Source organism: Elephantulus edwardii, unplaced genomic scaffold (assembly GCF_000299155.1).
Source record: "Elephantulus edwardii isolate Elephantulus edwardi_28Jun2011 unplaced genomic scaffold, EleEdw1.0 scaffold00068, whole genome shotgun sequence".
Classification (NCBI taxonomy): domain Eukaryota; kingdom Metazoa; phylum Chordata; class Mammalia; order Macroscelidea; family Macroscelididae; genus Elephantulus; species Elephantulus edwardii.
Genome location: NW_006399818.1, coordinates 10,117,750 through 10,143,487, shown reverse-complemented (window position 1 = coordinate 10,143,487; position 25,738 = coordinate 10,117,750). Strand labels below are relative to the sequence as shown.

Genomic DNA, 25,738 nt, shown 5'->3' with positions numbered 1-25,738 from the left:
GTATGCAAGGATGGTTCAACAAAAGAAATACAATCCATGTAATTCATTACGTTAACAAAGCAAAGAACAAGAACCACATGATCCTATCAATTGATGCAAAAAAGGCCTTTGACAAAATCCAACACCCTGTCCTTACTAAAACACTCAAGAAAATAGGATTAGAGGGGAACTTCTTCAACATAGTAAAAAGTATATATGCAAAACTGAGTGCCAACATTGTTCTCAATGGAGAGAGATTAAAGACATTCTCCTTGAGAACAAGAACTAGGGAAGGATGCCCACTATCACCTCTCCTATTCAATATTGTATTGGAAATCTTAGTCGTAGCAATAAGACAAAAGAAGGAAATAAGAGGTATCTAAATTGGCAAAGAGGAGGTAAAATTAACTCTACATGCAGATGATATGGTAGTATACTTAAAAAACCCTAAAGACTCAGCAAGAAAATGACTGGACATAGTTGACCAATTCAGCAAAGTGGCAGTATACAAGATCAACATAAAAAAATCCACTGGATTTTTCTACAGTGACAAAAAGAATACAGAACTGGAGCTAAGGAAATCAATGCCTTTCACAAGAGCTAATCACAAGAATAAATACTTGGGAGTACATCTAACCAGAAGCACAAATAATCTCTTCAAAGGAAATTACAAAACATTATTATAAAAACAAAAACAGACCTTGAAAAGTGGAAGAATATCTCTTGCCCACAGATAGGAAGACTCCATATTGTGAAATTGACAATACTACCATAAGCAATTTACAAGTTCAGTGCAATTTCAATACAAATACCAACTCCGTTCTCTAGTGAGATGGAAAAGCCAATCTCCAATTTCATTTGGAATGGAAAGAGGCTCTGAATAAGCAAAGCACTCCTTAAAATAGAAATAAGCTGAGACATCCCACTCCCTGCTTTCACATCCCACTACACTGTCGTGGTGGTCAAGACACCATGGTGCTGGTACAATGACAGAGATCAATGGAATAGAATTGAGAATCCAGAAATCAGCCCATCTACCTATGGTCAATTTATTTTTGACAAGGAGATGAGATTAGTTAAGTGGGGAAACCACAGCCTTTTAAACAGATGGGTTGGCAAAATTGGAAAACTATCTGCAGAAAACTCAAGCAAGATCCACACCTCACTCCATACACAAAAACCAACTCAAAGTGGATCAAGGACCTAGGACTAAAACCAAGGACTATAAACTGCATTAAAGAAAAGCTGGGAAGAACTCTAGAAGTCTTAATCCACAACATAAACAGTCTTCCAAGCATCCTGAAAAATCTACAACCAGGAGAGGATAAAATAGATGAATGGGACCTTCTAAGAATCAAATCCTTATGCACATCCAAGGACTTCTCCAACAGGGTAAAAAGAGAAGACACAGACTTCAAAAAAGTATTTGGTAATGACATGTCATATAAGGGACTTATATCTAGAATTTATAAAATACTTGAGCACCACAACAAGATAAAGGTAAATAATCCAATAGAAAAATGGGCACAGCATATGAACAGACACTTCACAAAAGAAGACATTCAAAAGGCAAACAAACACATGAAGAAATGTTCAAAATCCCTAACTCTAAGAGAGATGCAAATAAAAACAACTATGAGATATCATCTCACCCCAGTCAGAATAGCAAAATTAAACAGAACAGCAAGCAACAAATGCTGGCGAGGTTGTGGAGAAAGTGGAACCCTTATTCACTGTTTGTGGGAGTGTAAAATGGTGCAACCACTATGGAAGGCTGTATGGCGCTTTCTCAAGAAGTTGCAAATAGAAATACCATTTGACCCAGCAATTCCGCTACTGGGAATATACTCCAAAGAAACCATAACCACCACCCAAGCAGATATATGCACACCCATGTTTATCGCGGCTTTGTTCACAATAGCAAAGAGTTGGAAACAACCTAAGTGCCCATCAACGAACGAATGGAAAATTGAGTTAGTGTATTCACTCTGCAGTAAAAAAGAGTCATAGTTCTTTGGGTAGACTAGAACTAGTCTGGCAGCAAAAAACAAAAATACAAATAATTCCAGGAGTTAAAAGAAAGAAAGGAACATATATGCTAGAAATATACCAGGAATTGTGATAACGAAAGTCACTTAAAGTAGCAAAGATGGGATTTTATAAGGAGAAAAAATATGAGGGAGAATTTTCTTTGGTTCAGCTTATGCTTAGGCTAGGTAGAAAGTGGTACTTTATAAATGTATCCTGACAAAGTGGATTGACACCATGGTGACTGTAACAATGGGCTCAAGTATATAGATCATGAGGATAGCTTAGAAATACAGCAAGGTTCAGAGCTGTTGTTTGTGGTGTCGCTAGAGTCATAGTTGACAGGATGGCACCTAACAGCAACAACATCAAGACTGATGTCTTGATCCGAGTCCTGACTGATGTCTTGCCTTGAATCCTGACTGTGCAGGGTGTGCTCCAAACACAAGAGGGCGCTCAGAATTCCTTTCTCAGGTTCACTACTTTCCTTGCCTCAAGGAGTGCTGTTGTTGTTATGTACCTTTGAGTAGCAATAGACCCATACGTGACCCTCCAGCAGATTTTAAGAGACTGTAAATCACATCAGAGGAGACTGCGCATCTTTCTTCCATGGAGCAGCTGGTGGATTTGAACTGCATTCCTTTGGGTTGACAGCACAACTCCTTACCAATAAGTCACCAGAGCTCCCTGCCCCAAGATGCAGGAAAGTGATATTGATAGGCCAGATTCAAGGAATTTTTTTGGTGGTCAGCAGGTCAAACAAAAGTTATTAATACTGAGTTACCCTACTTGTCTTTCAGACTTTGGTCATGTTGCTAGGAGAGGTTATTCCTTAGAAAGGGATATCATGTTTGGAAAGGTAGAGAGGGTCAGTGGAAGAGAAGACCCTCAATTGGATTGACACGGTGACTGCAGCAACGGGCTCAAGTGTGTCCAAGATGATGAAGATGGCACAGGATAGAACAAGGTTCAGGTCTGTTGTTCATAGAATCACTGTGAGTTGTACTCAACTGTGGCACCTAAAACCAGCACTAACAGCAGCAAACTGTGTTAACGCAATGTTCTTTTAGGTTATTTTAAGTGCTTTCCAATTAAAACACTGAAATCTTTAGAAAGGAGCGTGGAAGAAACGTGGACTAGAAAGGGTAGACTCTATCTAAGGTCAAGCGATTTCTCAGCAGTGCTGTGTGTGGAATGTCACCTTCATAGTGAATCTCTTTCTGCTATGCTGCATGTGTTCTTCACAAAGATATACAATAGAACTTTAGAAAATCCAGCTGAAAACTATTCCATGTGCATAAATTTATTTTAAATTTTATTGCATCACAGTATACAAGCATTAACATGGCTTCATGTTGATGACTATTTAGATATGAAAATTCATCATTCATGTCAGTACCTTTTTGGCTATTTACAAGTAAGGAATCTCTATGTACTTTATATAGCTCTGTATTTGTCTGTACATATGTAGGAATACATGACTATACATATGTACACACAGAAATACCTCTATGGCCATACACATAGCTATAGATACGTCATATACAATTATCTCCTCAGAAAGATCTGAAATAAAAAAAAAACAAACAAAGAAAACATTGTAAACAGGGTCTTGTTCGTTTGTGTCATTTGGTGACAGGGAATTAGGGCTTTAGGATGACATTCTAGAAATGTATGTCCCAATGTCAGAATACACTTTTTTTTAGCCCAGTGTCTGTAAAATTCACACGGGACAGAATGCAAAAAAGGTAGCAAACAGGCTGAAAAACAGGCCCAGTATACAAGTTCCCCTTGGTTTTTAAAAATGTGAGTATAGACCTGCCCGTGATGCATGCTCGCTTGGTCAAGAATGGTCTATGGATAGATAGCAATTGTGTGCTGGTCTGCGGTGCGACTCCCCGGGCTGTCCTCTCTTCGGGGTGCTGGCCCGCCCGCCGTTGCCGATGTCTGCTACATGCACTGCGGTTGCATTTTTTTTAAGTCATTCACTCGAATGTGCTTTTGCACAGCCAGGAGAAGTAAACAGAACTCAGGGCCGTGGCCTGGAAATGAACTATTACCTGGGGAAAGAAAAAGGAGGACATGAGCATTGTGTGCATGTACAACGGCTTAAGAACAGGATGTGCAATGTTTGGTACTTACCATGCATCAAAGGCATTCAAAGAATTTGTGACCCCAAACTGAGTCGGGCTCGGTATAAACATTATTATGCCTGCTTTACAGACGAACAAATTGAGTCAGAAAGGCAGTCTGAAGCAACGTGACATCCTGACAACTGTTGGGGGAATAGAGACAGACAGACAGACACTATGCTTTCAAGTGAAAAATCTAGATGGCCTCTTTGGGAAGAAAGCAACTCAAAAGGTTGAGGCCAGAAGAAACTCCCAATTTGGTCAGCATCCCTGCAGCCCAGAAGCACCCTCGGATCAGGGTCTCTGGCTGAGCCAGTGCTCAGAAACAACTCTTCTCACTAAGATCTGCTTCCCGCCCAATCCATGTTGTCTGTATAGAGTCATCCTTTCTCCTCCTGTGGCTAAGGAGAGTCATAGAAGGTGAGGGTGGATGAGGGGGCGAGGGGTTAGGAGCAAATCATAACATCTGAGAAGGTACAAGCTAGAAGGGCTCTTAAGATATTTGGTTGAATCACCTTAGTTTTGCAATGGTGAAACTGAAGCTCCAAGTGAATGTCCTAGAGAGGAGGGGAGGGCCGAGGTGAGAATATGTGGATAATAATATAATGTTTAGCAGAGTCATCTGCATCAGTCATAGCATTCTATAGAACTTTAGTGCTTAATAAAAGTTCACATGCACTGCCTGGTTTGAGCTGCAATTCATTCATTCACCCTGCTACATAGGCAGCTTCAGAAACATCAATGAATTGCACTAAGACACATACCAATCAAGTGGCAAACTTGGGGAAATGGTAGAACTAGTGCATAGTAAAATAGTTCTTGCCTCAGATGGAGTAATTTAGAATTGAGGGCAGGGACCTGTTCTAGCACTTTTATCTCCATTAGCCTCTTACGCAGAGTATTTCCTCTATAAACCTCCCCTCTCCCAAATACCAACTCTAAGAACCTGCGTTCATCACACACATTTGGTTGGTACAACTTTACTAGCTTAATAAATATTTCTGCAGGTACTTGCTATATCCTAAACCATGCAACTAATGAAAAAAAAGTACATTTTATTTCTGCTTATCTTAATTTTCTTTTGGAGGCCAAAGTCTGGAATATGTTTACAAAGGTAGGGTTTGATCAAATAGCAGAGAGACAATGGAAGGACTTGGAAGGCAAAAGGAATGCTGAAACAATATCAGAGTCACAGAGCATACGAACTGAGAGTTCACTGAATCATTGAGGAACTCAAGGTTCTTTAAGTGAAGTGGTTGATCCAAGGTCACATAGCCAGTAACTGAGTTGCTAGAGAAAAATCTTCAGGAGACCTTCTGGTGGTGGGGTGTAAATGGATGTGGAGCTTTCTGGCACAGAAAGGATGTTCAGCATAACATCCACCCAACACTTACCCTCTGAATGTGCATTCAATGGAAACCAAGTGCCTAGTGCAATTCTTATTTGAAGAATCAGATTACAACTCACAAAGCCTGCCCTAAAGATGCTTACAGTTATACTGGGGAAACCTGACAACTATTTTAAAGTCATGAGTTAATAATGCAAATCAGTATACGTAATACATGTCAATGTGATGGTTAAGATGCATCAGCTTGGGTGGGCCATGATTCTCAGCAGTTAAATGTTTATTGATATGATACAGTTGGGGAGTAAAGCAATGATGTCATCATTTTCCATGATGTCATCTGATTTACTCAGTCAATCAGGCGTAAGGGGAGTTTCCTTGAGGTTGTGGATGAATTGAATAGAAATATGGATGCTCTTGCCGATCTTTCTTGCTTGCTCTGGAACCTGCATTTGGTATCATCTGACTTCTGGTTCTTGAGATTCATCGACTTACATCCTGTGAGCCAGCAGTCTACTGTGTGATCTGCTGATCTTGGGATATATCAGTCTCCAAAGTCTGTAGCCTTACCTGCTTCTCTTGGATTTATCATCTTCAGCCATTTGTGAGCCAGCAGCTTGCCCATCTGCCTTGGTGATATTGAATTTATCAGCCCTTACTGCTTTGTGAGTCAGGAGAAGCTTCCAGTCTGATAGTTGACCCACAGACTTGGGTTTTCTCAACCTTTACAACCATAGGAGTAATTTTCTTCAGATAAATTTATATATGTATCTACCTGAGCTCTGGTGGCCTAGAGGCAAGAAAATATGCTGCAATCACAAAGGTACACAGTTTGAATCCACCAGCTGCTCTATGAGAGAATCGTTAATCTCCTCCTGTGGGATTAACAACCTCTGAAAACCCACTGGAGGGTCAGGTAGGGGTTGGATCCGACTCGATGGTACACAACAAGACCAAGAACATCTACCTGTCTGTCTGTCTATCTATCTATCTATCTATCTATCTATCTATCTATCTATCTATCTATCTATCTATGTAATCATCCATCCCCCTGGTTTTACTTCTTAGGAGAATTGTGGCACAGAGAACAGTTTTAGAGAAAAAAATGCTAAGCGTGAGTTTTCTAACTTGGATCTAAAGTCTGGCTATTTTAAAGGAGCTCACAGCGATTCTATGAATAGTGGATCTGAACTCTGACCTATTCGGTGCTGTCTTCACAATCTCTAACATACTTCAGACCATTGCGGCAGTCACTGTGTCAATCCATCTGGTTGAGGATCTTCTCTTTCTGCCACCCACCACCTTTCCAAGCATGTCCTTTTCTAAGGAGTAGTCTCTCTTAACAACATGCCCAAGATATATGAGCCAAAGCTTTGTCATCTTTGATACAAGGAGCACTCTCTCCATTCTCCAAGACCTATCTGTTCTTTTGGCAGTAATGGGATAGTCAGCATTCTTTTCCAATACCAGAGTAATTCTAAGGTATTAATTCCTCTGTTATCCTTATTCATCATCCAGCTCTTACACGCATAGCAAGTGACTGAAAAAGACAATGGCCTGAATCGGACACACCTTTGTCCTCAAAATGACATCATTGATCCTCAGTAATTCAGAGAGGTCCCTCATTGCAGACTTCCTAATGCAATATGCCTTCTAATATCTTGACTGCTGGTACCAAGCATATTGATTGTGGATCTAAGTAAGGTGAAGCTGTTTACAGTTTCTTTTCTCTATCTATTATTTTATTGTCTATTGATCCAATGGTGAGAATGTTTGTTTTCTTGGTGTTGATGGGCAATCCATATTGAAGGCCATCATCTTTGGTTTTCTGCAGCAATCATTTGTAGGTATAGGTTTTTCATGAGCACAATTAAGTGTTCTGGGATTCCCATTTTTTCCTCAATGTTAGCCATAATTTGTTATGATTCACGCAGCCAAATGCCTTTGCATAGTTAATAAAGCATAAATAGGCATTCTTCTGGTATTCTCTGCTTTCAGTCAGGATCCATTTGACACCAGCAATGATATTTCTGGTGTCATAGCCTCTTCTAAACCCAGCTTGAATTTTTGGCAGTTTTCTGTTAATGTGCTTCTCTAGCCATTTTGGGATGATCTTCAGCAGTATTTTGCTTGCATGTATTATTAATGATCTTGTTCAATAATTCCTACCATTTTCCCTTTCCATATTGTTGGATCACCTTTTTTGCCAATGGGAGAAAATATGGATCTGTTTCCCAAATTTTCTGGCAGAGACTGGTGAGTATGCCCAGGACTGCATTTGTTAGTTGAAACGTGTTAATTGGTATCCCATTGATTCCTGGGACTTTATATTTTGCCAGTGCCTTCAGTGCAGCTTGAACTTCTTTCATTACCACAGGCTCTTGATCATATGGTAGGTACACACTGAAATATTTCAGTGTTGGCTAGTTCTTTTTGTTACAGTGATTCTGTGTATTCTCTCCATCTTCTTTTAATGTTTCCTGAATCATTCAAGATTTTGCCCATAGCATTTCTATGTATTACAACTTAAGACCCAAAGTTGTGTTTCAGTTTTATGCTGTGAACCACAGAATAGACCTTCAGAATTTTAGAGTAAAGCCTTAGTGCCCTTTGCTGATAACTACACTCCTTTTGAGAAATAACTTTTGGCGTGCTACTAAGTCTTAAAAACTGGACATTTAACCACGGGCTACCAAGTCACCATGCAGGCCATGCTGCATATCTTGACCTGGGTTTTGTCTGACCCACAGAATAGTAATGTTGGATGTGTGAAGCAGCACTCCATCATTAAATATAGTGGTATATGTGAGATTTGACTTGAACAGAACCAGCCCAAATGCTCATGTTCTCCATTCCTTCTCCTTTTAGTCTGTCCTTATGGCCTCATGGGAAGTTCCTTATGATGAGTTGACTGAAGAAGAGAAAACCTGTGCCTGATTTACAGATGGTTCTGCTTGATATCAAGGTACCGCTTGAAAGGAGATAGCAGTAGCATCATAGCTCCATTTGGGGACCTCTCTGAAGGACAGTAGTGAGGGAAATAATCCAATGAGTAGACTTTTAAGCAGTGTACTTAGCTGTACACTCCGCCTGGAAAGAGAAATGGTCAAATGTGTGTTTGTACGCTGATTAATGAGTTGTGGTCAATGTTTTAGCTGAATGGTGAGAAATGCAGAAGGCACAGCACCAGAAAATTGGTGACAAGGAGATATAGGGAATAGGCTGGTGGATAGACTGCTCTGAATAGGACAAAGGATGATGATATTTGTTTCTTATGTGAATTCTCACCAATGGGTGACCACAGCAGAGGAGGAGTTTCACATCAAGTAGACCAGATGACAAGTTCTTTGGATATCAGTCAGTCTCTTTCCATAGCCATTCATATCACTGCACAATGGACTCATGAACAAATTGGCCATGATGGCAGAGATGGAAGTTAGGTATGGGCTCAGTAATATGACTTCTGGTTACCAATGTGACTTGGCTATAGACACTGCTGAATGTCACATACGCCAGCACCAGAGACCAACACTGAATTCCAGATTCATTCCTCAGGAAAAACTAGCTAGCAATTTATTGGCAAGTCAATTACATTGTATTAGAGAAAGGGAAGTGTTTTGTTCTTAACCAGGATAGACATTTGCCTTTTTTTAATGTAATACTTCCAGCCTAATGTTCAAGCCTCTTATGGACTTGAGACTTGATGGCCTCTACAACCATTTGAAACATTTCTTCTCTTCTCCCCCCACCCCCACTGTTTTCGCTTCTTTAGAGAACCCAGCCCAAGGCAGACAATATATATACTATTGGTCAGAGCAGGTTAGAAGGAGTGAGTCTAAAGCATCAGGGATGTGTGGGGAAGCCTTAGGGTGTGGTGTATGTAACATGGATCAGCGTGGGATGAAACATTAGCGACTGAGAGGAGGGAGCCATAGGGGAGAAGAAAGGTTGACTTCAACTAGGAAGAAGAACATGCTGTTTCTGAGATCAAAATGAGGACAGTTTGGCTGGAAGAAAAAGAGAGTGAGAGAAGTTTATTTCAGGAAATAACTGGGCCAACTATGAAGATTCTGGCAGCCAGACCAGAGACTGGCTTAATCATGGCAGCAGAGAAGAGTTGCAGGAGGTGTGTGGTTAGAGGGAGAGTAAGTTAAATTTTCAAATATTAAAGTAAGAAACAGGTGGGCTTTGAAGCTTTGAAGGGGTTTAATTTGAGGTTTATCAAGTTTACAATGTCAAGTTTGCTGCGGGGAGTTTGAGGGACCTCTCCCAACCCTTGAATGGTTTCGGACAGTGAGTGCACTTCTTACCTACCTGGTCACGGCCACTCGTTGTGGTGTGCTTTTCCATTTTTTTTCCTTTCCTTTCGTTCCTTCTGGAGACGCTCCAGTTCGGCTTCATACATCATCTCCTGAATCAAGTACTTCTCTCTTCTCATTCGATCCCTTAGATCTTTTGGGAGGTCTGGTATCAGATAGGAAATGAGGTGCTTTATACAAAACACGAGGTGCTAAAAATATAGAAGGGAATACAACAGAGTCAGGTCAACAGGCCATCCCCAGCTTACAGAGACGTGGGAGTCAGTTCAGGATATGGAGCCTCTGAGGTGTCTAGATGGTATTCTGGTAGTGTAGTGTGTGACGTTCTGGGATGCTAATAAAGGTTCGAATCCATCAAGTGCTCTGAGGAAGAATGATAGGCCATCTCCTCGCATAAAGATTTATAGCTCTGGAGACCTGGGAGAGTCACTGTGTGTGTGAACTGACCCACTGGCAGTGAGTTTGTGTGAGTAGGGTATCTGGAAGGGTGGAAGGAGCTTGGGTAGGTGCACACGATGAACCTAAGAATAGGTGAGGAGTGGTCTTGAGCTGATGGCCCCAGTTATGGAGCAGAAGAGGATTCAAGAAAGAAGGTGAAGAAGGAATGGTTAGATAATTCAGAGGAGAAGCTACTTCAAAATCAGAAAGGTCTGACTCCCTAGTCAGGCTCAGTAGCCTCTGTTATTTAAGAGCTTTCAACTGAGAACATGTCACTTATTTTCTCTGGTTAGAACATGTTCAAAGAGGCTTTGTAAACTGTTCAGCACTTTATAAATTTTAATTGAAAAATAAATTATCAAAGGGACTCAGGAAGTAGCAATTTTATGAAACCTTTTTTGTTTTGTAAATTGCCACAAATTCTCTATTGGAAATTCTAATTACCGGGACTCTAGAATCATTGTTATTCCTATTAAGAGAACCCAACTCATTGTCAGTGAGCCCAAAATGACTCACAGCTGAACTTCCAGTGGGTTTTCAGAGACTGTAAATCACACAAGAATTACTCATCTATCACCCTCAGAGCAGCTGGTGGATTCGGACCGTCCACCTTTGAGTTGTTAGCAAAACTCCTTACCCATTCCCATAGATATCACTCCCTACATCCATATAATGGTAAAAGAACTGAGAGATAATTTAAAGCCATTATAATCCTATATCACTAAATAATGTTCAAATTATAGCACTGAGTATTGTTAATTTAAAACTTGATATATGTGTTGTAATATTGCCAGGCAAGAGACTTTTCTGGGTACTTGTAGTATTTTAAAATTATTCAGCACCAATATGAATTGGAAGGAAATGTAAAGTTATTTGAAAAGTAATTACTTAATAAGGTCACATTTTAATCTTACTAGGAAAATTCAAGACAATGACAGGCTAAAAATATTCTCATTAAAGGGAGGCTGAGTTTAGAATCAAGAACCCAGAAATGAACCCATCTACCTATGGTCATAAACAGAACCGTCATAAATACAAGGTGGGTTTAGGAGAGGCAATGGCACAAAAGATATTCTTACTGATGTCAGATGGATCTTGGCTGAAAGCAGACACAAAAGGTTATCTATTTGTGTTTTATTGACTATGCAAAGACAGCTGATTGTGTGGATCGCAACAAACTGTAGCTAACATTGAGAAGAATGGGCAACCCAGAACACCTGATTGTGCCCATTGTGAAATCTATATCTGGACCAAGAAGCTGTTGTACAAACAGAACAAGGGAACACTGTATGGTTAAAAACTAAGAAAGGAGTGCATCAGGATTGTATTCTTTCTCCATCTCTTTTCAATGTATGTTTTGAGCAGATAATTTGAAGGCTCAACTTTATAAAGAAGAATGCGCGATCAGGACTGGAGATTAATCAACAATCTATGTTACACAAGTGACACAACCTTGCTCATCAAAACTCAGGAGGACTTGAAGCATTCGCTATAGAGGATCAAAGACTGCAGCCTTCAGTATGGATTAATCTCAACATCAAGAAAATAAAAATCTTCACCATGGAGCCAATAGGCAGTATCATAATAATAGATGGAGAAAAGATTGAAGTTGTTAACAATTTCATCTTGCTTGGATCTACAATCAACACCCTTGGAACCAGCAGCCAGGAAATTAAAAAAAACAAACAAACATCAAAACACAACAGATTGTATTGGGAAAGTCTGCTGTCAGGGATAGCAACTTACATTAGGGGAGGAAAAATATTTAAAAAGTGACTAAGATGCAACTATTGTTCCCTCCCCATCTGTTGTAAAGAAGAATGAGGGAAATCAAATAAACATGGAAAAATTTAGTCAAGGGTCTGACCAACTATGTCCACTTCAGCATCTACTACTCTGAGACTAGAAGAACTAGACAGTGCCACTAGGACCCTTTGACAGGTATCACAATAGAAGAGTTTAGACAGAACAGGAGAAATATGTGGAAGAAATTGCAAAACTTTGTTAAAAAGGAGACCAGGTTCATTGTCTTATAAATATTGATGGAACCCACATCCTTAGACATGAACAGAACTGATCCCTGTGGATCAGCTTTCAGCCACACAAAAGAATAAAATGACCTCAAACAATCGACCATATGACATCAAAAGGGTGACAATTTCCCAGGTACAAAGCTCAGAGAGCAAGAAGGGACGGAAAAGGAGAAATAGAAACAAAAAAAACAAACCAAAAAACCCCAAAACCAAAACAAAACAGGGAGGGAGTGGGAAAAAGTGGTGTGACATTGTGGGGATTGAAATGCTTACTGCAAGCAAAATGGGTACACAAATCACAATAAAAACCTTAAAGCAAAACTAGTTACATAGTATTATTATATTACTTCTGGAAGCAGGTCATCACATGAAAGTTGCCATCACTTATATTTTTTCATCTCTCTTAGTTACTTGATTAAGAAGAAAAAAAAATCAAAGAACTGGTTGGGAAAACTGACCTCAAACACAATGATAAAGGCCAGTCGAGCTGCTAGAACGTGCCAGAACTGCAGTGTGTAGCCATAGGGCACCAGCGAGTGTGGAGGGTCCCTGTAGTCCCGGTATCTAGAAATAAAGAAGAGAAAAGAACATTCCAAACTCTGATTCTCAAATCATTTTCATTTCCATTACATAGTTTGTAGGGGGTTTAATTCTTTAGGAATAACTAGGTTCTTACAAAGATTCATCCATGTTCTTACATGCACCTCATGTATCTTCACTGGTTTCAACAGACAGAAGGAACTTTGATGGAGCAGTAGTTTAAGTATTCAGGTGCTGTTTGAAAGGTCAGTGGTTTGAACTCACCAGCAGCTTCACAGGTGAGATGAGAGGATGGTCTATTTTCCTAAAGTTCTGAAGCCCTGAAGACCCTCTGGGACAGTTAAACTCTGTTTGATAGGGTCACTCTGAGTTGGAATAGATTTGATGATAATGACTTTTTAAAAAAGCAGACTTTGGTGTCAATACATTTCTATCTATTCAACCATTGTTTTAATAATGGCTGTTTAGGTTATCCCACCTAGTTTACTTTGTTATTATGAACTGTGTATGTGTGTAAATATTGTATTTGTTTCTCTTTTCTTTTTGGATTTCCATTCATTCATTGTTGCACTTTTCTCCCCTCCCAACCTTTCCCCTCCAGTACACTGTGCTCTTGGAAAAGTAAAAGAAAAATTGTTTCATTGTTTTATAATCCCTCCCTGCCCAGGTCCACTCCACTATACAGCCTTCGCTCTGGACTCCTGTCACGACAAAAATCCCTAATAATTTCCCCTCTTAAACAGTTTTCTCCCTCATCTGTTTCAATGCAGTACACGTTATTAAACCCATCATTCTCAGTCTCCTCCCAATCCCAAGGTCAGTCCTGCTTTACAACAGTGGCACGTGCAGTATTTGCCCTTTTGTGACTGAGATACTTCACTCAGCATAATGTCCTCCAGGGTCATCCATTTTGAATAATATTGCATGAGTTGCTTGTTTTTCAATACAGCATAGTATTGCATTGTATGAATATACCACAGCTTCTCTATCCATTTGTTTGTTGATGGGCACTTAGGTTGTTTCCAACTCCTTGATATTGTGAACAAAGCTACGATAAACATGGGTGTGCATATATCTGCTTGGATGTCAGTTATGGTCTCTTTGGGGTGTATTTGTTTCTTCCTGTACAAATGATTGTGTTTCTCTAGGATACAAATCTAAGAGTCGCTGCTGGACCACAGGGCAGACACACAACACACAAACCACCTTTCTAAGAAAATGTCAGACTTTCTCTTAAGGAACTACACAAATTTATTCTAACCAGCAACGTAAAACATTCTGTTGATGCATGTTCTTTTCAATACTTAATCTGTTCATCCTCTTTAATTTCTGTAGATCAAATGCAATCTAAAAACCATCTTATCATGATCTTTCAGCCTTTGATAATAAACGGAGCTGAGCATTATGCTTTACATTTATTAGTCACAGATATGTTCTTTGTGAAACGCTTATTCACACTTTTCGTCTTGATTAGTAGGAGATCTTTACAGATTGATAGTAGGTCTTTGCTGTCTTGTTTTGTGTTTGCAGAGGCAATTAATCTCATGGGAGAAGATTGTCCATCTTTCTCCTGTGGAGTGGATGGTGGATTTGAACTGCATGCCTTTGGAATTGCAGCACACCTTCTTACCACTAGGCCACCAAAGCTCCCTAGACATGTAATATTTTCTCACAGGGGAAGTTTTGCATTTCAAGATATTTTTAAGAATGATTTTATTGTGACCTATGTGATGTGTGGTTGCTATGAGTTGCAAACGACTTGACGGCACATAACAACAACAACAACAATGTGATGTGTGTGTGTGTGTACAAAACAATTATTTACCTATCTGATATGTTTTACATCTGCAATTTAATTAATCAGATTGTACAGCCATCACCACTATCCATTTTCAAATTATTCTACTACCATTAACAGAAACTCAGTGTCTACTCTGAAGACTCTTCTTTCCCCATCTTTCCTCCTCATCTTAGTAAAACTACCAATAAACACTGGCCTCCAAACATTTTCAGATTTTATGTAAGTGAGATTATGCAATATTTACCCTTCTTTACTCAGCATAATATTTTCAAGTTCCATGCATGTTGTAACGTATATTGACACTTCATTTTTCTTTATTTTTACTTAGCTGTAGAGTGGATTCTATCATGTAGTGACCCTCCATTGAGTTTCCAAGGCTTAAGTTTTTACAAGAGGAGACTGCCCATCTTTCACACATAGAGTAGCTAGTGGATTTGAACCACTGACCTTTTTATTAGCTGGGGAACATGTAAAGCACCACCCCACTATAGCTCCCACTTCCTATTATACCTGACCAGTATTCTATTGTTTGCACATACTATATTTTTTAAGGCATTCATTATTGTAGATATTGTTTGAAGTACAGAAGTTCTTAATTTGAATGTAATCAACAGAACTTCATCATTATTCTAGGCTAAAAGATGGCATATATTATCTATAGTTTATTGTCAAATTTTCCATGTCCTTATGTTTGAGGTGTGTCTTTTACAAGTAGTATTTATGATTTGGTATTTTTTTAACTTAAAAATTTAACTGATCAATTTTTTTTTAGCTAATGAATATATTACTCTATGTACGAACAGTGCTCAGGCTGTTCGTTCATAGGGTCGCTATGAGTCATCTACGACTCGACGACATTAAACAACAACAACAACAATGAATATATTAGGTTTTTAAATCACCTTACTATTTAATGTTTTTCCTTATCATTTACATCTTAATAATTCGTATTATTTCTTTCCAGCAACACCTGATATTTGGAAGTAACACTCTTTATTTCTCTATTCTGCTATGTCTCATCTGCTGTTAAGTACATTTATTGGGTTTTTAAAATTCAGTTATTCTCTATTTTATTTTTAGAAGTCTGTTCATTGCTTTCACAATTCTAAAAAAAATACCCTGCTTTTTAGCACCGTTTTTAAGCCTTTAGGTTTAGTTCTAAAACTTTAGCAAGTATGGTTGTTTAAATATGTATACCTTTTTTTAATGCTTAATATTAGTTGGCTAGTTTCTGTTTGCTTTTCCTCTGGTTCTGAAGCAGAATGCGTTTCCTTATCTGCTTGTTTCTTAAACAGGGAGATGCTTATTTTATTTAGAAGATTGTAGAAATCCTTTGATACCTGTCAGATGGAGAAAGTGGAGTTTTCTGAAGTGGGGATAATTTTGCTTCAAATGCAGAGAAAAACCTCTGAGATTTGTACTACTACCCACTCTTGGCACCAGCAGCAAGGAAATGAAAAGATGTATTGCGATGGGAAAGTCTGCTATTAGGGACCTCTCTAAAGTACTGAAGAGCAACGGTGTACAGGCCATGGTCTTTGCAATCACTTGTTATGCGTCAGAGAGCTGGACAATGGCCAGGGAGGATAGAAGGAGAATTGATGCTTTTGAGCTTTGGTGTTGGAGAAGAGTGGTGAGGGTACCATGTACTGCTAAGAAAACAAACAGATTCATCCCGGAGAGGGTTAAACCGGGCTGCTCCTTGGAGGCAAGGATTCTGGGGCTTCATCTGACATACTTTGGTCATGTTGTAATGAGGGACCAGTCCTTGGAGAAGGACATCATGCTTAGGAGGGTGGAGGGCAGGCACAGGAAGGGAAGACCCTCTGGGAGGTGGACTGATTCAGTGACTGGAGCAATCGGGATGAGTGTGTTGGAGACAATGAAATTGGCACAGGGCAGAGCAGAGTTTAGCGCTGCTGTACATAGGGTCATTATGAGTCTCAAGCGACTCGACAGCACATAACAACAACCCTGAATTTATCTGGCTTCATATTACTTTATAGCTGGATGTTTAATGCTTTTCTTTTTTAAATTGTGATATTAATGGAAGTTTACAGAAAACTTGGATCTTCATTCATTGTTGCACATTTTCCTCTCAACCTCCCCCCCATTTAATGCTTTTCTAATAAAAATATTTTGTGCTGTATTATTTTCTTCTAAGGATTGCAGTAACTCCCTCTCAGAAGATGTGATATAAAGCTGTTTTCCCAATTTATCAGTTAGTTCTGAACATTTGAAAATGTCCATTTGTAATTATTATTTCCTGAGCTCTGGTGGCACAGGCCATCGGGAGGCATCCACAGGTCACTCATCTCTCGCAGTCTGAATCCACCAGTGGCTCTGAGGGAGAAAGATGGGCAATCTTCTCCCACTGGAAGGTCAGCTTTACTCGTTCCGACTCCCCAGCAGTGAGGGAGTGTTTTACTTTTTTGACTTACTGGTTTAGGAGTGCATTTTTAAACTCCCAAACATAGATGTTTTAATACATCTCTTTGGCTATAGAAATGCAGTATAACTGAACTACTGTCACAGAACACGATTTATGTAAGTAAATTCTTTGAAATTATAGACGGATGTCCAACGGTGATTAATTTTATAAAACACAATTTATGGGAACTATTGTTTGAAACATAATGCCAATGAAAGAAAGTTAGGGGGAAACTCAAATAAAACAAAAGTAAAAAAATCATTGAGAGGTTTTTTTATGATCCACTATAGAGTTGAATTTTAATCAATGTTCTATGTGTCCTTTGAATAAAGGCATACTTGGTAGTAGATGGTACATGTTGCTTCCTTGTGTCCTCCTTCTCTCTTTCCATAGGCTCATATTTAGAAAGAATATAATTTTAGTCTTCCATATTATATGTGTCTTATTTTACCTTTTTATTTTAACTTTCTGTTAACTTTTCCTGGTTAACTTTTTTCTATGCTATTACTTCCCAGAAGCCACCTGGTTTATCATGTGCTCTCCATGTGAGCATTCATGTCTCTATTTCCCAGTCTCCATTTTTGCCTTCTAGCTTCTTAGACTGGGGCTTTTTAAGGTAAGTTCTGAACTCCTGTGAACATCTAGGATCTGTGTCTATATATATGTCTCTGAAAAAAAAATTAGAGGCACAGGAATTGGCAAAGAAAGTAAATTATTTTACAATGACTAACTGAGAAGTTAATTTAGGAGAGAAAGATCTCTGCTTTTGGTTCATAGAAAGCCCCAAACGACTATTCAAAGGCATTATGCATTATTGCCAGGAAATGTTCTTTCTAGGCTGGTGAGGCTTGCGGGGGAGTGCTCTGACCCATCCCTGCAGCACTGTAACAACGAGAACACCAAACTCCTCGCCATGGAGCCAGAGAGGACTCATCCCATTTCTGAAGTTGTACATCATAGGAGAGGAAACTGCCCACGTCTTTCCCATGGAGCCTTTGATAGACTAGGACTGTCAGAGAGATGTGGTTTTCAGGTTAGCAGCACAATTCTCTGTGAACTACAGCACCAGAGCTACTTCGAGAACAGAGCCACCTGAAAGGACTCAGTGTTGAAAGCTGGGAACCTTCCCTGCACCTCTAGTTTTGCTGTGTCTCATTATTCGACCCTTTGGCTCACGGATCTTTTTTTTTTTTTTTAAAATGAAGGATTCAACTCAATCATTACTAAGATCTCAGGAACCATAGGTCTAGGGCTGTATGGCCAGCCCTTCCCCTGCTTAATTACAGGGAGTTTATAGAATGTTAGGATGTGAGATCTGCAAAATACCAGTAATGACACACAAAGGATTAAGAGAAAGATGTAGATGTCAATTGAATTTGGTTTTGACAATGTACACAAGTGATCTCAGTAAGCTTAAAATGAAACGAGTTTATTGTTTAAAGTCCGATGGTATAATGGTTGATGGTTGGCAAGATTATTAAATGCAGGTATAGTGACTGGCACATACTTGGTACTTAATAAATTCTCCTTCCCGTGAAGAGGCATGGTTTGATTAATTTCTCTTAGAGACAAAGATGAGAGCGTTGTAGGGAGGAAAGCGAGAGAAAAAAAGAAGAGAATGATGAGAAGGGGAAGTGGAGAAAAGGAAGAGCAGGGGTGGGAGTTGGGAGGAGAGTTAGAGAGGAGGGAGAAGGAGGAAGAGGGGAGAAGGGTGGAGAAAGAGAAGGAGATAAGGAGGTGAGAGGAGGAAAGGGGTGGGAGGAAGGGATGGAGAGAGGGAGGGAAAGGCAAAAGGTAAGAGGAGGGCATGAATGTGTGTGCTATATAGACAGAGGTTGCGGAGGTCAATCCTTGCAGAAAAAAATGAGAGAGCGAGAGAGAGAGAGAGAGAGAGCGAGAGAGAGAGAGAGAGAGAGAGAGAACATGCATGTATGTGCTATGCAGAGGCCCCTGAGGGGGGACCATGTGCTTTTTATATCTGAATTTGTTCAACATTTGGAATCATGATGCCATAGAGCATGGACGAGAGAGAAACAGAATAGAGAAGAATCTGGTTTCAGCTGTCACTCAAACCCACTGGGCTCTGTCACTCAGCCCCTTGGAGGGGGCATGTGGTCCTTGACCACATCTATCTTTAGTTTCCTCTTTAAACCAGTAAGTTCCAGCTTTGACTCCACATGGGAGACTTTCAGCAGTATACTGATGTCTGGGTCACAACCTGAGAGATTCTGTTTTAACTGGTCTGACTTTCAGCATAGGCAAGGGAGATCTAAAAATTTCCTGGATGATTTGAATTTAATCATTTGGAGCCATCTGATGCTTAAAATCCAATTAGCAAGCGGCAGCAGCCACCCGCCCGAACAAGGCCACCCCCTGGCAGAGCCCAATCAGCTCAGGCTCAGTGACCAGCTCCGTGAAGGCCGCCTTCACCTGCAGTACTTGAGAGGGGTCCCCGAGAACTCGCTGCCGTCAGACTCCGGCTCAGACCGGTTTTCAAAGTCAGAGATTCGAAACACAGACAGGCTGGCATTCACGTAGCCAACCATGCACCTAAAAGAGAAGAAGTCTAGAATTAGAACACACCCATCACCCTCTCTGCGGCCAATCCAAGAAATCCTTGTTTCCTAGAAATCCTCTCATTGTGCCTTTAGCTTGCCAGCTGGCCCTGGCTCATCAAAGACACTCAAGTTTATTCCCACTTATGCTACCCCCAGTTCAAGAGAATGAAACACTGCTTGGATCTGCACATTCTGACAATCACTGCTATGTTAGAGGCATTTGTAAACCCATCTCCCTCAGAGACTTCCTCTTTTTCACCGACCTTCTACTTTACTAAGCCTGATGTCCTTATCCAGGGACTGATCCCTCCTAACAAGATCTCCAAAGCATGTGAGACAAAGTCCTGCCACCTCTGCTCTCAGGAGCATTCTGATTGTATTTCTTTCAAGACATACTTGGTAATTCTTCTGGAAGTTCAGTATTCTTCACCAACACCATAATTTTAATACATCAGTTCTTCTTCAGTCTCCTTATGCAGCCTTTGCATGTAGACTAGGTGACGGAAAAGACCATGGCTTTTAGTCCTTACCGTGGCATCTTTGTTTCTAACATTTCATGGAGACCTTTGGCAGTACATTTTCCCAGTGCAATTTACCGTTTGATTTCTTAATTGCTGCTTCCACAGGCATTAAAGTGGAAGCTACACTTAAGGTATTGCAAAAAAATAAGGCCCCTGAAATCAATGGGATACCAATGGACTTGTTTTCAATTCATAGATGCAGCCCTGGATGTACTCACCAGTCTATGCTAGGAAACTTGGAGAACAACTGTCTAGCCAACGGATTGGAAGAGGTCCATATTTGTTCCTGTTCCCACAAAAAGTGATCCAACAGAGTCTAGAAACTACTGAACAATACCATTATTATCACATGCAAGCAAAATACTGCTGGAAGATCATTCAAAAATGGCTAGAACAGTACATAGACATGGAGTTGTCAGAAGTGCAAGCAGGATTTAGAAGAGGCTGTGGCACAAGGACTATCACTGCAGATGCCAGATGTATCCTGGCTCAAAGTTAGGAATATCAAAAGAAAGTCTATTTATATTTTGTTGACTATGCAAAGGCATTTGATTGTATGGATCATAATAAGCGATGACTAACATCGAGGAGAATGGGAATCCCAGAGCACTTAATTGTGTGAAACCTATACCTAGACCAAGAAGCTGTTGTGAGAACAGAGCAAGGGATCTCAGGGTGGTGATCTGGGCCATGGCTTTTAATAGGGTCTAGTCTTGTGATATCAAGAGGCAGACGAGCATTTTGAAAGGGAAGCTCCTGATACCACAGTGATGGAATGTACAAGATTATGTGACTTAGAAAACAGCAAAGGCCTTGACCCCAGGGCCCAAGCTTTCAATATTATACTACCTCCTATTACAGGAAGCTTTGGTGGCCTAATGGTAAGAAGCTGACCTATAATTCCAAAGGCACATAGTTCAAATCCACCAGCTTCTTCACAGGAGAAGGACAGGCAATCTCCTCCTGTGGGAGTTACTGTCTCTGAAACCCACTGGAGGAGGGTCAGCTATAGATTGGTTCCAACTTGATGGTACTCTGTGGCAATAATAACAACTTCCACAACTGACACAACAACTTCTCACTATTACAGATTGAAAACCATGTATTTATGACTTCGAATCTATGGGCAAACATTTTATTCCTGATCCTTTCACAAGACATTGATGGTATTGTTGTTGTTATGTGCTGTCAAGTTGAGTATTATCCATAGCAACCCTATGAACAACAGAACTGAACCCTGTCCTAGCCTCTGCCATCCTCATAATTCTTGATACCCTAGAATCTACTGTGACAGTCATAAGGTCAATTCACTTGGTCGAGGGTCTTCTTCTCCTTCTCCAAACCACTGCTTTTCCAAACACGGTGTCTTTTTCCAAGGCATAACCCCTCATAGTAACATCCGAAGTTTGTGAGGTGAAGCTTTATCATCTTTACCTCCAACGGACAGTCTGGCTGCACTTTCTTTAAGACATTTGTTTGTTCTTTTGGTAGTCTATGGGATGCTCAGTACTCTTCTCCAACACCACAACTGAAAGGCATCAACTCTTCTGTCATCTTTATTCACTATTTAGCTGTTAGAGGCATAACAAGTGATCAGAAAGACCATGGCCTGAATCAGATGCACCTTAGTCCTCAAACTGACATCATTACTCCTCAATAATTTGGAGAGGTCCCAGATTGCAGACTTTCCCAGTGCACTATGTCTTCCGATTTCCTGACTTCTGGTACCAAGTGACTGTGGATCCAAGTAAAATGAAGTTGTTGATAATTTCAATCTTTTCCCCATTTATCAGGATGTTGTCTATTGGTCCAGTGGTTAGAATTTTTGTTTTCTTGATATTGAGCTTCAATCCATATCAAAGGCTATATTCTTTGATCTTCTGCAACAAGTGCTTCAAATCCTATTCACTTTCAGCAAGCAAGGTTGTGTCATCTGCATAATGCAGGTTATTGATGAGTCTCTCTCTGATCTTGATGCCATATTCCTCTGCATACAGTCCAGCTTTTTGAATAATTTGCTCAGCATACAGACTGAATAGGTACGGAGACAGAATACAACCCTGATGCACACCTTTCCTGATTTTAAATCATGCAGTGTTCCTTTGCTCTGTTTGGACAATATCTCTTTTGTCATCTATGTATAGGTTTTGCATGAGCACAAGTAACTGTTCTGGGATTCAAATTCTTCCCAATGTTGGCCAAAATTTGTTAGGATCCATATAGTCAAATGCCTTTGCAGAGTCAATAAAACCCAAGCAGATACTCTATTTTCAGCCAGGATCTAACTGAGCTCAGCCGTGATATCCCTCATGCCACACCCTCTTCTAAACCCTTGAACTTCTGGTAATTACCTATCAATGGCCTGTTCTAGCTGGTTATGGCTGATCTTCTGCAACATTTTGCTTGCATGTAATATTAAGGATATTTTTTGACAATTTCCACATTCTGTTAGATCACTCTTCTGAGGAATAGGAACAAACAGATCTCTTCCAGTCAGTTGGCCAAGCAGTTGTCCTCCAAATTTCTTGGTGTAGATTAGTGAGCATGTCCAGTGACACAACTGTTAGTTGAAATATTAGTATCACTTTGATTCCTGGGGCTTTATTTTTGCCAGTGCCTTCAGTGTAGCTCAAACTTCTTCCTTCATTGGCTCTTGTACATACAGTACCTTCTGAAATGTTTAACGTCTATCAATTCTTTTTGGTACAGTGATTTTCTGTATTTCTTCTATTTTCTTCTGATGCTTCCTAGATAATTCAGAATTTTTCCCACTGGAGCAGTCAAAACCAGGCCAGGTGCTGACTGTAGAACAGACTAGCAATTACTCATGTGCAAGTTAAAATTGAAGTGGAAAAAAAATGAAAACAAGTCCACAAGAACAAAAATACAGCCTTAAGTCTATACCATTTGAATTTAAAAATCATCTCCAGAACAGGTTTGAGGCACTGAACACTAATGATTGAGAACCAGATGAGTTACTGGATGAAATTGAAGATATCATCCCCAAAGAGAGCAAAATAACACCACAAAGACACAAGACAAAGAAAAGATGAAAATGGATGTCTCAAGAGACCCTGAAAACTGCACTAGAACATTGAGAAGTCAAAACAAAGTGACGAAAATGTGAAGCAAAAGAGATTAACATATGACTTCAAAGACTTCACTGAAAGAGATTAATATGACTTCAAAGGGCAGGTCAAAAAGACAAAGTATTTTAAAGGAATGTGCAAAGGACTAGAGTTGGAGAATAAAAAGGGAAGAACTCACTCAGCATTTCTAAAGTTGAAAGAACCGAAAAATAAATAACTCCTCTAAATGATAAGCTTGTTCACTTTCTAGTTTTATGTGGAGATTAAATGAAACATACAAAATGTATGAGACACTGCTTAGCTTAGAGCAAAATCTCACTGGACGTTAGTGCTATTATTCTTCATTATGTCCATTTTTGTACACTGAGTAGAAGGTCAGTAATTAGTTATTGATTAAATGACTAAATACTGGGTTTTAGATTTTCTTCATTATTATGTCTGGCTTTATGAAATGAAATGTGATTATCTCAAGCTGCTGAATGCCAATGAAAACAGTTCTGAGCGCGCACAGGTTCTGTGCATTATCTCACACCAGACAGATCACGGAGCCTTCCCTCCTGCTCTCCCCGCTCCCCTCTTCTCTCTGTCTTCCCTGCACCAGGAGCATCTTTCCTGCCACAGCCCCTCAACCCCTCAGAAATTTATGCCTACATCAGTTTTGTCTCCACCCCTTCGCTGGTCAGCCACTGAGCTCTCCTTGTCGGCAGTGGTGGATAAGAGACACTGACAGATAAGAGCTTCTGCTGCTTGAGGCCTTCAGTGTCTGGATCTGGAGCTGGGACTGGGACTGTGTGGGAGCCTCATCCTTGGTTATCCAGGACTTCTTCTCTGAAGTGGCAGCTCTTCTAATCTGCCATTCTGGGCTTTGCCCTCTCAGAGGCCATGGGGCTCTTTTGCCTGATGCTGGCCTTTCTGATCCTCTTCACCATGTGAAGGAGCCATCTCCACCTCCCATAGTCTGTTGGTTCCCTCCACTGTGTCTCATCTACTCTATGTATTCCTTTCCCTGTGTCTCCAAGGTAGATTCAGGAAATGATGGGCTCAGAGTTTGACTGAGGGAAGAGAAATAAATACTGTATTAATGTTGTTGTTGTTGTTATGTGCTGTCGAGTTGCCTGTGACTCATAGTGACCCTGTGTACAACAGCCCTAAATCCTGCTCTGTCCTGTGCCAACCTTACTGTCTCTGACACACCTATCCCCATTACCCCAGCCACTGAACCAATCCACCTCATTGAGGGTCTTCCGCTCCTGCGCTGTCTCTCCATCCTCCCAAGCATGATATCCCTTCTCCAAGAACTGGTCCTGTCTTGCAACATGCCCAGAGTATGTCAGATGAAGCTTCAGAATCCTTGCCTCCAAGGAGCAGCCTGGATTAACTCTCTCCAGGACCAACCTATTCATTCTCTTAGCAGCCTACGGTTTATTCAATGCTCGTCCCCAACACCACATCTCAAAGGCATCAATTCTCCTTCTATCATCCCTAGTCATGGATGGGAAATCTCCTCTCATGAGATTAACCGCTTCTGAAAACTCACTGAAGAGTCAGCTATGGGTCGGTTCTCTGACTCAACGGTACACAATAACAACAACAACATTGCTCCATAGTGTTCAAGCAAACAACTGTATCTATAAAATTTCAAAAAAGGCAGATTACAGGCTTTATTATACTGGTCAGTGCCATTGAGTTGGCTCCAACTCACAGCGATTCTATGCATAGTTCCCTCGCGCCATCCTCACTGTCCCCCTGTGTTGACGTCCACGGCTGCAGTCTCTGTCAATCCATCTCCCGAAGGTCTTCCTCTCCTTCGCTAACCCTCTGCTTTCCCAGGCATGATGTCTTTTTTCCAAGGACTATCATGGCCCTCCGTGATCATGTGCTCAAAGTATATGAAACAAAGTCTCACCATCCTTGCCTCTACAGAGCATGACCCTGAGAAAAAATGACCCCTACAAGCACCATTTGTCAAGTTACTTGAGAACGAAACCCCGATAATGTGTAACACCCCTTCATCCACTTGGTAGCAGGACTTGCATTGACTCTTTGAAAGAGTCATGTGCAATGAGTTCTCCCTCTTCTATAAACTATCCAGGGCTGGACATGAAAAGCAGACAATGCCTTGATGATTATTAGCTGTCATGAAGAAGGAGTCATTTTTGTGATATGCCAACTACAGCAGAGCCTACTCAGGGGCAGAGAAGCAGGAGGTAAAAATGCTCTGAGAATTGGCAGAAAACTGGTCCAGCACAGAGATGGAATACTCAGCACCCCTTCTGGACTTTAAGTTTACAAAATATCCTTGAAGCTTTATTTGATTAACACCACCATCTACTTGACTATTTGAGAAACTCCACTGAGAAAATAGAAATTTGAATGATAGCATTCAAATGCACAATTCTCTCTTTAAAGAGAATGTATACCTTTGACCTACTTATTAAACATCATTATGTGATGTCAATATAAAGCTGCAAATGTGTCTTTAATAGGTATTTACGCCGTATGCTCTGGTAGCCTAGTGGGTAGT

General features: G+C 40.3%; 1 protein-coding gene across 4 annotated transcripts in view; it reads right to left on the bottom strand.

The window, feature by feature from the left end:
• Positions 1-3,281: 3,281 nt before the first annotated feature.
• Positions 3,282-25,738, bottom strand: part of ANO4 (anoctamin 4) — a 678,878-nt gene continuing 656,421 nt past the window's right edge. For 2 of the 4 annotated variants that reach the window (XM_006888523.1, XM_006888525.1), the window contains 4 exons: positions 19,477-19,596; positions 12,733-12,838; positions 9,799-9,994; positions 3,282-4,067 (listed from right to left, as the gene is read on the bottom strand). In XM_006888523.1, coding sequence (XP_006888585.1) covers positions 9,803-9,994; positions 12,733-12,838; positions 19,477-19,596 — 418 coding nt within the window. In that variant the 3' untranslated portion in view covers positions 3,282-4,067; positions 9,799-9,802. Of the gene's footprint in view, positions 4,068-9,794; positions 9,995-12,732; positions 12,839-19,476; positions 19,597-25,738 lie in introns of all 4 variants that reach the window. The other 2 variants (XM_006888524.1, XM_006888526.1) reach the window with 2 other exon arrangements.